Here is a 14025-nt window from a genome sequence, read left to right as displayed (position 1 = left end):
GGTTTGGGGACATTGGTACAGAGCTTGGGCTCTGAAACATTTAGCTCTGTCTTCTCTGGCCAGAACGAATGCAAGTGACATGGAGAAATGACATACTGGGATCACACTTCAACTCACTGTTTTGCCACACATCCATCTTATTTGTACCGTTGTACTCTGTTCCTCTCTACCTTAACCTCCCTCTACCCGCTTCCAACCCATGAGGCCCTCTTCAATGGGCCCAGTTAGGGACTGTTAATCTGTCTTCTCTGAGCTCCCTCCCACTGGTTGGTCCTACACAATTTTGCCTTTCATTGTATGTTGTCATATTCCATTGTTGGGTCCTGAGACTCTGTTGCTGATAGCTAGCCTTCGTAGAGCACTTTGTGAGGTTTGCAAAGGCCTTCACATGTCTTTAGTCACTTGTTATCCCTTAATTTGGGTGCCCTCCCTCTGTTACTTATTCCCACTTTATCCTGTCTACATCTTGTCTGTTGTCCACAGAGCATATCTACTCACCTGTTAGGAGCTCGTTGAGAGCTTACCGTCTTTTGTTTTGGCATTTAGCACAGTTTCTGCACATAGTAGGTGCTTAACAAATATTTATTAACTGAATGACTGACAGATTCTTAGAACAACCTTGTGAGGATGGAACTATTATTATCCTCATTTTACAGAAGAGGAAACAGGCTAAATGATTTCGCCAGGGTCACACAGCTAATAAGTATGTGAGGTAGGATTACAAACTGGGGTCTTCCTGACATTAAATGCAATACTTCTGCTTCCAACATTCACTTAGCTGTGTGACCCCGGGCAAGTCACTTAACCTTGTTGAGCCTCAGTTTCCTCATTTGTAGAATGGGGATAACAACAGTAGCTACCTCACAAAGTTGTTTTGAAGATCAAATGAAATAACGCGAAACATTTTGCAAACTTTAAAGTGCTATTATTATTATTAGCAGCAGCTTTATAGTATTATTATTATTGTTTGTTGTTGTTGTTTCTTATCTAGACTATAAACTCCTTCTGGTCAAGGACCAGCCTTTCTCCCAGAGACTATAGTGAGCCCCTCCCTCCAAACAGACACAGACAGCTCAGTACCTGCTAGTGCTTAGTAAGTCATAGGTGAATGAATGACTCATTTTCAGGGCCCTGAACACTCCTCTGCCCGACCGGAGAGGTTCCTACAAATGAGCAATGATGATTCAGATGCCTATCCGGTAAGTCATGATCCCCCATGGCTACTCTGCCTCTCTTTACTCCTTGGGGCATTTTTGGCCATTGGGGACCAGTGGGTTTCCTTCCTTCCCAGGGTCTATGATTCCTGCCATTTGGTGAATCGATAGGGATAGCAGGTTCCTTCTTCTCCATTGACACTATAGGTTGGGGTTTGTTTAGACTATGCAGTTGGGACCTTAAGTATCCTAGTGGGGAAGAATGAGATGCCATGAGGAAGGGCAAAGGGAAAAGAGACATAGGGGCGTGGAAGGCAAACTATCATTTTTTTCGGTTTTGCTTCTGCCTGGACCTGGCTGGGGAAGGAGTTGAGATGATTTCCTGGGAAGGGAGGGGAGTCCAAAAATAGGAGGGAGGGTAGACCCAGGGCTAGCAGTTTAAGTATAGAAGGGTGCAGGTGAACCCAGGTGGGGTGGGAGGGAATGAGGAGAGATGATTCGTTGACCCCTCTTAGGAGGTAAGTGTAGGTTCCCCTCCTGCTCCTTCAGCTGGAGCCCCTTTGTCCGGATAAAGGGTGAGAAGGGCCTCACAGGGTGGGGCTTCTCAGGTGGATCTTCTGCTCCCAGGAGTTCGGTGATGACTTTGAGGTGGGACAGCTTTATGATTGCAACTGGATTGTGGTCAACTGCTCCACACCTGCCAACTTCTTCCATGTGCTGAGGAGGCAGATTCTGCTCCCCTTCAGGAAGCCGGTGAGTCGTGGCTCCCAGAGACTTTTCCCAATCCCTTTGTATTGATGAACTTAAAGTGGTAAAGGTCATCTGAAAATCTCTGTGGCCTTGATGGATTCTGTTTCTCAGAACTCTAGGGATAACCTGGGATTATTGGTTCTTGTGGGTTTTTTTTTAAGTTATTGATATCTTTTGTTCTTAGATCTGAATATACTCCTTTCCTCCTTCCCTAGCCAAAAAAAAAAAAGAATGAACAGGAAGGGGCGGGTGGTGGGGTAGGGAGGGAAGGTCAGTTCAGCAAAACTAACCAATGTATCAGCTGAATCTGACAGTGTAAAAAATGTTCCCCCCATGGTCCTTCAGCTCTGCAAAGGAGGGAGGGAGTTTTCATTTTCTCATTTTTTCTTTGGGGCCAAGCTTGGTCTTTATAATGACACCGGATTCCGTTTCAGTGGTCTTGTGTTTTATTGGGCTTGAAGAAACGTATCTAGCTGGTGCGGAATTGATAACCTGGTTTTTCCCTTAGGAGCTTGCCCTGAATTCCTCTGGAATTATCCCCAGCCTGCCCTGATCAATCTTTTCTTTTATTATACTGTCATTGGGGAAGGAAGGAAGGGAAGAGAGAAGATAAACTCCTGCCTGGAATAAAGCTGTTGATAGAGTATGAGTGTCCCCCTCACATAATAATACCTTGCTGCAATTGTAAAGTGCAAAAGGTCTTCACATCCATTAACTCATTTCATTTTCACAACAGTGTGGTTACAAAGGCAGTCAGAAGTGTGCTGGCAAATGCTTAACCACCAGCTCTCTCAAAAAGAAAATTCTGTAGACATGACACAATGTTTAAATTTCATGTGCGTTATTAACATTTCACTTTCTTAGGTCTAGACAATCAACCGAACAATGAAATCAAGCCCTGATTTCTAGTGCCTCTTGATTTCTGAGGTGTAAATGGCAGACATTTTAGGCCACATAGAATGGTAGCGGGGCAAGAAGAACTGATTGCGTTTTGCTGGTTTGTAGAGGTCCAGAAGAATTAATTAGACTCACGGAACATTAAAGCTGATTTCTCCCTTGGCTCAACTTCCTGCCCTTAGGCCTCACGGCTGGAGAAGGTGGGTAGGAAGTTGGAAGGAAAGGGATTTGTAATTCCCACTCCTGAAAATTCCATGGAATAGCCTTGACCTTGGCTGTCAACCTGTATAGTGTTTGAGATTGGCCTTCATGTTCTCCCGTCATGATGCCGCTCATTCGGAGGCTTAGGCTGTGAACAGAGGAGGATATGTCATTGGACTGGTCCTAGCCAAGTTCTGTTTGGGGAGGGGCAGGGGAGACTTTGTCCTCTACCCCAAAGGGATGGAAGATAGTGGGATGAACAATGGTTGGGAGATCTGGATTCTAATGTCAGCTCCTTCACTGACTTGTTGTGTGACATTGGGCAAGAAGTCACTGAATCTCTTTGGGCCTCAGTTTCTTCCTTTGTAAAGTACTACTTCACTTCCTTACCTTGCTTGAGATACAATTTGTGTGAATGTGCTTTGAAAACTTTTCATCTCAGTCCAAGTACAGCATGTGCCATTGGGATATGGGGAGCAGGACCCCCTCTTCCACTCAACCAGATTGGGGTGGGAAATGGGGGAGGAGGAAGGGAAGAGAATAAGTATTAAAAAGCACCTGCTATGTTCTGAGCACTGTGCTAAGTGCTTTACAAATATTATTTCATTTGTTCCTCACAACAACCCTGGGAGGCAGGTGCTGTTATTATGGCCATTTTACAGTTGAGGAAACTGAGGCAGATAATGGTTGTGATTTGCGCAGTGTCACACAGCTAGGAAGTATCTGAGGCCAAATTTGAACTCGGGTCTTCTTTACTGCAAGCCCAGGGCTCTATCCATTGCACCACTTAGCCTTCACAACACTTCTTTTCCAGCTGATCATCTTTACTCCCAAGTCCTTACTGCGGCACCCTGAGGCCAGGTCCAGCTTTGATGAGATGGTGTCTGGTAAGCACCCTTCTTCAGAGAATGAGGGAGGGGAAAGTTGTCAGGTATCCTTGAAGATGGACGGGATTGGGGGTGTGCATGATGTGCCCTGCCACCAGGATCCCGAGGACATGCTGCTGCACGTTGGCAATGTGGCCAGCTCAGTGCCTCTAGAGGATTTCAGAATCCCCAGAGGTGATCCGGGCTCCTGGGGTCATGATGGCTCTCCCAGGCTGTGGCCAGGAGATGGAGAGAAGGATGTCAGCCTGTGCAGAGCCTTCTGCTGGTGAGAGGAGTTCTCGTGGGTCTATAAAATGAGCAAACAGGAAAGATGATTGCTTGAGTTTGCCATAGAATGCCCCTGTTCACTGCTCAAGGTTGTATCCCAAGAGGGTTTTACCCCTTAGCAAGAGGAAAAAAAGTCAGCCTACAAATTGTTACATAGGACCACTCATACCAGATACTGATAACACCAGGGCCAAACAAGCAGCCCAGACAGTGGGTGCTGTGGGAATTTAGAGAAGGCAAAGATTAGTGAGTGGCTTCACGGAGGAGACAGGATTTGAATTAATCCTTGAAGGCTGTGCAGGCTTCAGAGAGTCAGAGAAAGGGATGGCAGTCCTACCTGGGAGAAGAGCAGAAGCCATCCAAGCTGAAGAGGGCATGGGAAGCCGGGGCTTTGGAAAGATCCTGTCTTTGGGCAAGATAAGCATTCCTCTTGCTCTCTTTATCTTCTTGGCCTGGGGGTCACCTCTCTCTTGCTGGCCCAATGTGCAATGCTCCTGACTAAGCTAAAGGAGGATGTCAATGAGAATGCTCTGTTTGACCCCTGAGTCCCTTGATAAATGTTCTTCAGGTCCCTTAAGAGCTATAATGATTCCTGGTAACGGGTTTATTAATTGTTGCTGACATCAGCTTACTGGACGTGTTATTAATGGGGAAGGCCTGGTGTATGTTGGGAGGGTAGCTTTGGATCGGCTGTGACATTCCAATTACATTTTCAAAGGATCTGGAAACCTTTCTTCCAGGGGCTGTTGGTAACCCCCAGGTCTATCTCTATTTGTATTGAAAGTTATTTGGAAGTTTTCTGGTGTAATCTCAGGGCTTCTTTGCTGGATTGTTGTGTATGGCTGTATGCTGATTAAGACTCCCCTTTCCTAATAGAACCGGGAGTCTGGCAATGTGACCAACAAAAATCTGAGTGCCTAGTGCTATGTGCACATCCACGCTGGCATCTGTGGGACATTACAGGACCACAGATGGAGAGCCAGAGGAGAGCTCATGGGTCAGCTGGCCCAACTCATCCCTTTTACAGATGAGGAAACTGAATTTCAGAGAGGTTTAAATGACTAAGTAAGAACAGTATGTAGACCTATTTTGTTTTGTCTTTTGGACCCTCGTACAGTGCCTGGCACGTGCAGTAGCTGCTTAGTAAATACTTGTTGAACTAAATTAAATTGAATTAGATGAGAGAAACAGAAGGCTGGGCCACTGCTCGAAAGAAGCTTCCATTTCAGCAGGGGGGTCAAGACCACCATGTCCCTCCAAAATGTCTGGAGAGAAATAAAAGTTGACTTTATATCATCAGGAACTAAGTTGTGGGATTCTTCCCCTTCGGGCTGGCTGGTGAGAGGGCAGAGAAAGACGTGGAATGAATCTGTTAGGAAATCCTTTGTAAAACTAGGTCTTGAAGGATGGGTATCATATTTGAAAAAAAAAAAAATGGGTCTGGAATGGCTGGAGAAAGAGACTTCTGTCATTAGTAACCAAAGAAGAAATCTTTGAGGCTCAAATTGAGGATTCACAGCAAAAGTTGTCCCCTTACCTCTTTTGTCACAAAGTGACAAGACCCATGGTTGTATTCTGTAGATATCTTGGTATGTTTCTTTCCCTTATTCTTTTATATGCTATCTGCTCCCTTATCTCTTTTCCCTCTGTCTGGTTTCCAGGGGCCTGCCACCTGGAGGCCACCTCTGGCAGCTCCTAGATCCATGTGGCTTACAATCTTGGGGAGAAAGGAACTGGGTGTGGGTCTAGGGCCATTGCTTGGTCCCCATGGTCACTGGGCCAGGGACGTCTCCCTCTTCTGCAACTGATATTTAAACCAACATTGGCCATTAATGATGGTTTCTTGAAGGTACCAGCTTCCGACGGGTGATTCCTGAGGCGGGCTCAGCGTTCCAGGCACCTGAGGATGTGAAGCGGCTGATATTTTGCACAGGAAAGGTATACTATGACCTAATAAAGGAACGGAAGAACCAGGATCTGGAAAAGCAAGTAGCTATTACTCGGGTAGAACAGGTAAGCAGTCCTCGGCCCAGCCCTCCTACTAACAAGAGTCTTGGAGCACTCTTGTGTAGATCTCTAGACCTTGAAATGGGCTGAACTACATAAAGGCATCTAGTCCTCCTCCTCACCTGTCTAAAACACTCACAAACATTGTCATCCTGCCTCCCGGCAGCTTGAAGGAAATAGAAAAAATCCTAGACTGAGAAACCTAGGTTCTTGTATTAGCTTTGCTACTAAATTCCTGTGTCCTTGGGTAAGTCACATCCCCTCTGTGGGCCCCAGGTGTAAAATGAGGAAGGCTGGATAAGATGAAAATCATAGCAAGTTATTTATAGAGCACTTTAAAATTTGCAAAGCGCTTTATAAATATCATCTCATTTGATTCTCACAACAACCCTGGGGGGTGCTATTATTATCCCCATTTTATTACTCCCCAAAAGTGACTTGCCCAGGGTCACGCAGCTGGTGGTGACTGAGGCTAGATTGGAATTCAAGTCTTCATGACTGTAAGCCCATCTGCTGTGTCACTGGGCTGCTAAGACAGGTCAGCATGAAGGTAGCCCGCCTCAGGCCAGCAGGAATGTGTGTGTAGAGTGAATGGGAGATGTTTAGACCACATAGAACCACATAGTGGGGGAACGATAGTCAATTGCATTTTGCTAGTAACTTTGCCTTATCACTGCTAATAAGAAGAGGGTGTTTGTTTGTTTTTTAACCCTTCTCTCTTCTTTGGCTGTGTGCTCCTCTCCCACAGATTTTTCCCTTCCCCTTTGACCTCATAAAACAAGAAATCGAAAAATACCCCACTGCTGAACTCATCTGGTGTCAGGAAGAACACAAAAACATGGGCTACTATGACTACATCAGCCCTCGGTTCCTCACTGTCAGCCGGTCTCGGCCCATATGGTATGGCAACAGCATGAGTGTTGGGCAGTGGGCTGGGCATTATCAGGCATTCATATCTGTAGTTTCCACACATGCTGACAATTCACTCAGAAGTAGAGAGAAATACAAGTTGACCTTATATCATCAAGGACCAAGTTGTTGAGGTTCGGACCCTTGGGCCTGGTTTGAGGGCAGAGAACGGAGAGGTTACTGTGGGCTGCATCCATTGGGGGAATTCTTGGTAAAACTTGATCTTGAAGAATGGGGGTCATATTTTGAAGAAAAGGAGTTTGAAACAGCTTCAGTGGGGGTAGAAAGTACAATAGACCAGAGAATCAGGAGACTTAACAACTCTGCAGGTGACTCAAAAGTAGGAGGGGTGGCTGCCATACTGGATGATGGAGTCAAAATCTATAAAAAGATCATGACAGCTGAGAACATGGGGCTGAATCTCACGAGATGAAATTCATTAGGGATGAAAGTAAAATCTGGTACTTGAGTTTAAGAGATGGACTTCACAAATATAAGGTTGGGTATGGAGAAGTAGTTAGGCAGCAGTTCTCTTGATAAAGATCTAGAGTTCTTAGTGACTACAAGTTCAATCTGAATCAATGATGAGATGTGACTGCCAAAAGGCAGCTGATCTTTGGTTATTTTAAGAGCATCACGATGTCTGGGAATAAACAGGTGATGAAGAGTCCCACTGCACTCTTGGTCAGACCACATCTGTATTGTAATAGTCAGTTCTGACATCACAATGTGGGAAGCAGATTTTCTAGATTGCATCTCCTTTGAAGGCTGTTCTCCCTAGACTTCCTACCTCAAGCAGCTGCTGGGGGGTAATCGCTGGTTTCTTGTCCTCCAGGTATGTTGGTCGTGACCCAGCTGCTGCAGCTGCCACAGGAAACAAAAATACTCACCTGGTGACTTTGAAAAAGTTCCTGGACACAGCCTTCAACCTGGAGGCGTTCGAGGGAAAGACATTTTAGAATTGACAGACAGGACTGCCCTGTCTCTCTCCTTTGGGGTGACTGAGTGATGATGGGACAGAGTGGCTTCCAAAGATTTTGAGACGACCTCAAGGAAACACAGGAAGTGGATAGAGGGCCAGCCTTTTGTGGGGTGGATATTTTCCTATTTATATTGAGGCCCTGAAGAAGGAAGAGAGATCTGAACAGGTGCAGACAGAAAAGGACCTTGGGCTGGGGTTTCATTCAGGGCTAACAACACAGCTTTGCCTCTTCCCTCTGACCTTCTGGGTTCTCTTCTTGCCTACTTAATTAGGATCTTTTTCTGAAGCCAATTGAAATGACTGGTTCTTCGAGACCAGCCTGCCTGTCTCTTGCCCTTTTTTTGTGGCCCGATGTGATTAAATGAATAAGCAGTAGATGAAAGGAAAATATTATTTTGTGTTCTTCTAAATGGGAATTTCAGCAATAAAACCTGGGTGAAGCTAAGTAATGCTAGAGCATTTGGGTTTTTTGGTGCCTTGTTTTACAGGGCCACATAATATGAAGTTTGTCTACCCCTGTGATCAGTGTGCCCAGGACTCAATGTGTACCAAAGTAGAAAACAGAATTAATGTAGAAATAAACAATGGTGAAACAGATCTCCTTGCCATTCTCAATCAATCTCTCTCTCTCTCTCTCTCTCTCTCTTTCTCTCTCTCTCTCTCTCTCTCAGAGAGTACATCCGTGTGTATTTCTCAGTGCTGGGCAAATAGTAGGTGCTTAATAAATGTTTATTTACTGAACTGACTGGAAGAGGAATATAAACAAGAAGCTGTCCTCTTCCTTTTAAAAAGGACAGAAACATGTTCTGGGCTTTCAGAGTTCACCCTCTGAGATGCAGGATCTGTGAGATGTTGAAAGATCTCTTGACATCTCTGTTCTTGCCTTCTGTTGATTTTACCCCTTAGTAGATGGCTGGGAAGTTACAGAAGGAGAGGGCTTATCATACTCTTTAAAATAGTTTTTAGAAATCCTTAAAGGGAATATAAAACCAGACTGCAGTCAGAAATTTGAAGTTCTTTGAGTCTCAAAAATTGCTACACCCAAAAGTGCTTCTGAATGATCTGAAAGAATGTTTTTCTTTGTTAATTACTTAACCCCATGGAAATCAAATCTTTTAAGCCAATTTTTACTGATGAATAATATAATTAATTTTTAGGACTGGGTGGGTTTCCAGACCTATGATTTTATCTGTACAGGGGAACTCTCTGTTTAAAAATTCCCTCCACTGATGCAGGAGAATTCCTCTGTAACTTTATAGTTTTAGAAAATTGTTTAGGGCACTGAGAGGTGATTCACCTACTTACCTGTGTCAGACTCAGGATTTGAACCCAAATCTTCCTGACTCTTAAGGCCAGTGGTCTAACCTTTTATACACCATGCCATAGCAGCAGGGAGATGCAGTGGACAGAGTGCTAGGCCTGGAATCAGGAGGACTTGGGTTCAAATCCAGCCTCAGACATTTACTGTTTCCCTGAGTAAGTCATAACCTCTGTTTGCCTCAGTTTCCTCACCTATAAAAATGGGAATAATAATAGCACTTACTTCTTGGGTTGTTGTGAGGATCAAATGAAAATATTTGTAAAGTGCTTAGCACAGTGCCTGGTACAGAGTAGATGCTGTATAAATATCAGTTATTATTATATTACTGCTACTCCTACTCCTACTGCAACTCCAGTGAGAAGAAGTACCATCTGCGGAGTCAGGGAATCTGGGCCAAATCCTGCCTCTGACACTTATTGCCTTTATGACCTTGGGCAAGTCACAACCTCCCTGGGCCTGTTTCCTAATCTGTAAGATGAGGCCCCTTCCAGCTCTAAATCTACAAACTCTGCCATGCTCCTAATGAGGCTGTAGTCAATGAGACCGAGAGCTGGAAGGGACCTCAGACACCATCTAGGGCAGGAGTGGGGAACCTGTGGCCTCGAGGCCACGTGTGGCCTTCTAGGTCCTTGGGTCCGGCCCTTTGACTGAGTCTTCACAAGATTCAAAGGGCCACACTTGAGGACCTAGAGGGCCACACGTGGCCTCGAGGCCACAAGTTCCCCTGTAGCCATTATTGGACTGGTTTAATGTCTTAAACCCCTGATTTAAGACAACCCCCTCATCTTACAGATTAGGGAACTGAGTCCCAGGGAGGTTGTGACTTCCCAAACATCATACTGCTTCCTGCTGTATTTGGTTCCAGTTCCTAGTGTTTCAAAAATACCAGACCCATGTTCTCTAATCAGAAACATGGCACCTATTTAGAGTCAAATAATAGAACATTCATTTCTAAGTATGTTTCCCGATGGCTGCATTTGCTTTGCTTTTAAGCCATTGTCACTAAATATGAATTCCTAATTAGCGATAGAGAATGACTCTGCGTCCCACTTAGCAGAAGTGTTTGCTTCATTAGTGACACTACCAGCTGGTAGCTGGCTCCTTGAAATCAAAGCAAGACCAGTTGTTTGCCATGAGGGACATGCAGCAACCTGGGTGAGCTGCTGGCACGCTCTCTGACTTGATTTGAGTCAAGAAAGAATTGGCCTTCATAAAACACTCCAAATTGTATCTCAGTTGGATAACCCTGTTTGATTGTGAATCCTTAGACCTTTGGAAAAAATGCATAATTAGAGGCCTACTTCTGGGCTGAGCATCATTCCAGTTTCATTGCCTCCTACGTGGGACAAGTTGTAGAAGCAAACTGATGAACTCACGTTTACAGAAAATGCCACTGCAGGCCGTGGGGGTGGGACAAAGCGCTCGGTTGAAGGAAAACCTACTGGGCCTGGTAAATTGAGGAACCAGAGATGAGACTGGAGCAAGTCTTCCTGTTTCCAGTGGGCACCAACAGTTACTAACAGTCAATGAGACTACATTAAACTTCATTGGAAAACAGACCTGAATCAGCTTAAAGTCGCCCAAATTAAAGTTGGTTGGAAATGTATATTTAACCAACCATTATGGCCCAGGGGAAAAAGGCTGTGATGAATCAGAGGACCTTCTCTGATGGCTTCTCTACTTGGTTTTGGCCAAATCTCTTAACCTCCCTGGGCCTCAGTTTCCTCAGCTTTATAAAATGAGGGGGTCTCTGAGGCCCCTTCCAGCTTTGGGTCTATAATCGTATGAACATCTGAAAGAAGCCAATATCTCCGGTAGGTCAGCAGTGTGCCCTAATCGGTTCTGTGCCTTGGTTTAATATATTGATATTCCAGCATTTCTCTTCTCCATCAATCTGGTACTGCCTCTAGCCCTCAATCGAGATGATTCATAGTAATGAGTGTCAAGCGGTTGATGCATTAATCCCATTAGCTAAATTGGGCTGGGGGAAGATGTCAGTTCTCTTGTTTGTGGTGGCTTTTATGAATGTACTGTGGAGAGAACGGCGTTATTTTTCTCCTTCAATTGCTTTGCTTTGCAGGGGAACTTTGAACACAGCCAGAGTTAATTCCACAAACCTGGATGGCAGAGTGGTACAATCTAACAAATTATCAGAATTAGCATGTGGTATTTGTTGTCGTTCTTAGCTAAAGTCCAAAATGAAAATATCCTGTGGTGGTTTTGTTCTCAGAACAAGGAGAGCCAAACTGGACTGTCCCAACATCCTCCTTCTCCACCTGACCAAAGTGTAAAGTTAGAAGACCACATGTTCCTTACTTTATTGCAAATACATTTTATTGGGGGGGGATAGAACTGGTGTATAATTGCTTCCCGTTAATAATGTTTTTTCTTTTTGAGCCCCTCTTCTGTACACTGGCCTCAGGAACCCAGGTGGACACAGCCACCGCTGACTCATTCAGTAACCAGTGGCTCGTTCTCAGTGTCTACTTCCTTAGTTGTATTTAATTTTGTAAAATTACAAAATCACAGGATTTGGGCCAACCATAAGTGTTTTCTAGGGTTGTACAAGCCAATTTCCACTGATCTACTGGGAAGAAAACTGATATCTACCACCATGATAGAACCCTGACGTAAGTCAGATGTAATGGGACGAGGCTGATCCCTCCCACTGTGCCTTTGTGTGTTAGAGATGTTATGCACTAAGTTGTGGATTGATATTCTTAGGAGTCTATCTTAGAGGGAGAGCTAATGGATAGGGCAGCGAGGTAGTGCCATTGTGCATTAAAGTGCTGGGCCTGGAGTCTGAAAGGCCCATTTTCCTGAGTTCAAATCTATCCTCAGACACTTAGCTGTGATCCTGGGCAAGTCACTTCACCCTGTTTGCCTCAATTTCCTTATCTATAAAATGAACTAAAGAAGGAAATGGCAAACTACTCCAGTGTCCTTGCCAAGAAAACCCCAAATGGGGCCATGAGGAGTTGGACACAAAGGAAATGAATGAACAACAAACAACAATAAAAAAAGTGATTAGGGGCTGGACCTGGAGTCTGGAGGAGCTGAGTTTAAATTCTGTCTCAGACACTAGCTGTATGATCTTGGGTAAGTCACTTAACCTCAGTTTTCTTATCTATCAAATGGGGGTAATGTGAGGATCACATGAAATAGTATATTCAAAATTCTTTGCAAACTCGAAGTGCAATATAAACATTAGCTATTTAATAACAATGATTTTCTTCAAAGCATTAAACTGAAGGAAAAAATGGGGGATCACTAAAAAGAAAGTGAATTCTAACAAACAGAACAACCCATAATGGTCCTGAAGAAGTGATGATGAAATTCACCTTCCTTTTGCAGATATGAATGGAATTGACTACCAAGGCAGAATGGTGGACATGTTGTCAGACGTGGTCACTATATCTGTTGTTTTGCTTAACCTTTTGTTATAAGGGAGGGTTACATTTCAAGATGGAGCAAGGGATTGTTTCCAGAAATGACTGGGATATAAAAACTAAAGGCATCAATGAAATTTACTTGAAAAAATAATAATAGGGGGAAAACAGATTTACCTTCCCAAATTTTCCAAAGTAGCACATTTTTATAAAGGCAAAGTTTGTTTCTGTACCATAGCCTCCAAAGCTTTCTCCACTGGTCCTGTTATTGTAGGGTTGTTTTGTTTTGTTTTGTTGTTTTTTAATTCAACTCAACAAACATTTGTAAAATGCCTATTTCATACAACTGTATGGTGTGCTGGGGATATAGAAATTATATCACCCCTGCCTTCAAGAATCTTGCAATCTAATGTAGAGGGAGGGGAGGAAGATGGAGTTTAAGAAAATGCACAAATAAATATGATGCAACGTTAAATGGGCTAGGGGTAAAACAGAAAGCCAATGAGAAATTGGAGACCCTTTTTACCTGGAGGGGTCAGGGAAGGCTTCATGAACAAAGTGGTATCTAAGTTGGGCCATGAAGGAAGGGACTTCAGTAGATAGAGATATGTGAGGAGTCTTTTCCAAGCATGGGGGATGATGTAAGCAAAGGCACACACGTGGGAGAGAGTAAATGAGAACAAGATGGAGGGCATGAGCTGGTTTGGCTGTATTGTAGAATATGGGGAGATGAGTAATATGAGATAAAGCTGGATGGAGTCAGAGAGTAGAGAGCCTTGAATGCCAGATGCAGGAATTTTAAAGAAACGGAGTCACTGAAGTATTTTTAGTAGTGTAGCACGAACACAGTGGTACATTAGGAAGATTACTTGATTGGCAGTACAGAGGATGTATTGGACAGCAAGTACACCAAAGGCAGGAAGACCAATGGGGGAGTACCGTCAATAGTTTGGGTGAGAAGACATGAGTTTACCAAACCTGGGATTGACAGATGAGGATAGGCATGTCGATTGGATCACTAGGATGCTCTCTGGCATTTATAGGTACTTTCTTGGGGATGATCTATGGCCTATGGTAGATGACTAGCCCTAGATCACATAGTGGTCTTAGTGCTGCCAGAATCAGGACACGAGCCCTGGTCTTCTGACTTCAAGTGTGCCTTGGGGTTGTTACTTAGAGGAGGTGCTTCCCCCCAACTTCTCTCTGTTGCTGTCATCCCGTTTTGAAGGGTTCTTAATCTTGGACTTGTCTGGAACTCTTC

General features: G+C 44.2%; 1 protein-coding gene across 2 annotated transcripts in view; it reads left to right on the top strand.

Annotated features, from left to right (window-relative positions):
* Positions 1 to 8651, top strand: part of OGDHL (oxoglutarate dehydrogenase like) — a 62142-nt gene extending 53491 nt beyond the window's left edge. For both annotated transcript variants that reach the window (XM_027859493.1, XM_027859485.1), the window contains 6 exons: positions 1128 to 1199; positions 1782 to 1907; positions 3817 to 3889; positions 6006 to 6169; positions 6912 to 7063; positions 7908 to 8651. In XM_027859493.1, coding sequence (XP_027715294.1) covers positions 1128 to 1199; positions 1782 to 1907; positions 3817 to 3889; positions 6006 to 6169; positions 6912 to 7063; positions 7908 to 8031 — 711 coding nt within the window. In that variant the 3' untranslated portion in view covers positions 8032 to 8651. The remainder of the gene's footprint in view (positions 1 to 1127; positions 1200 to 1781; positions 1908 to 3816; positions 3890 to 6005; positions 6170 to 6911; positions 7064 to 7907) is intronic.
* Positions 8652 to 14025: the final 5374 nt, after the last annotated feature.

This window comes from Vombatus ursinus, unplaced genomic scaffold (assembly GCF_900497805.2).
Source record: "Vombatus ursinus unplaced genomic scaffold, bare-nosed wombat genome assembly UNPS02000749.1, whole genome shotgun sequence".
Taxonomy (NCBI): domain Eukaryota; kingdom Metazoa; phylum Chordata; class Mammalia; order Diprotodontia; family Vombatidae; genus Vombatus; species Vombatus ursinus.
This window is presented reverse-complemented; position numbering and strand designations above follow the sequence as displayed.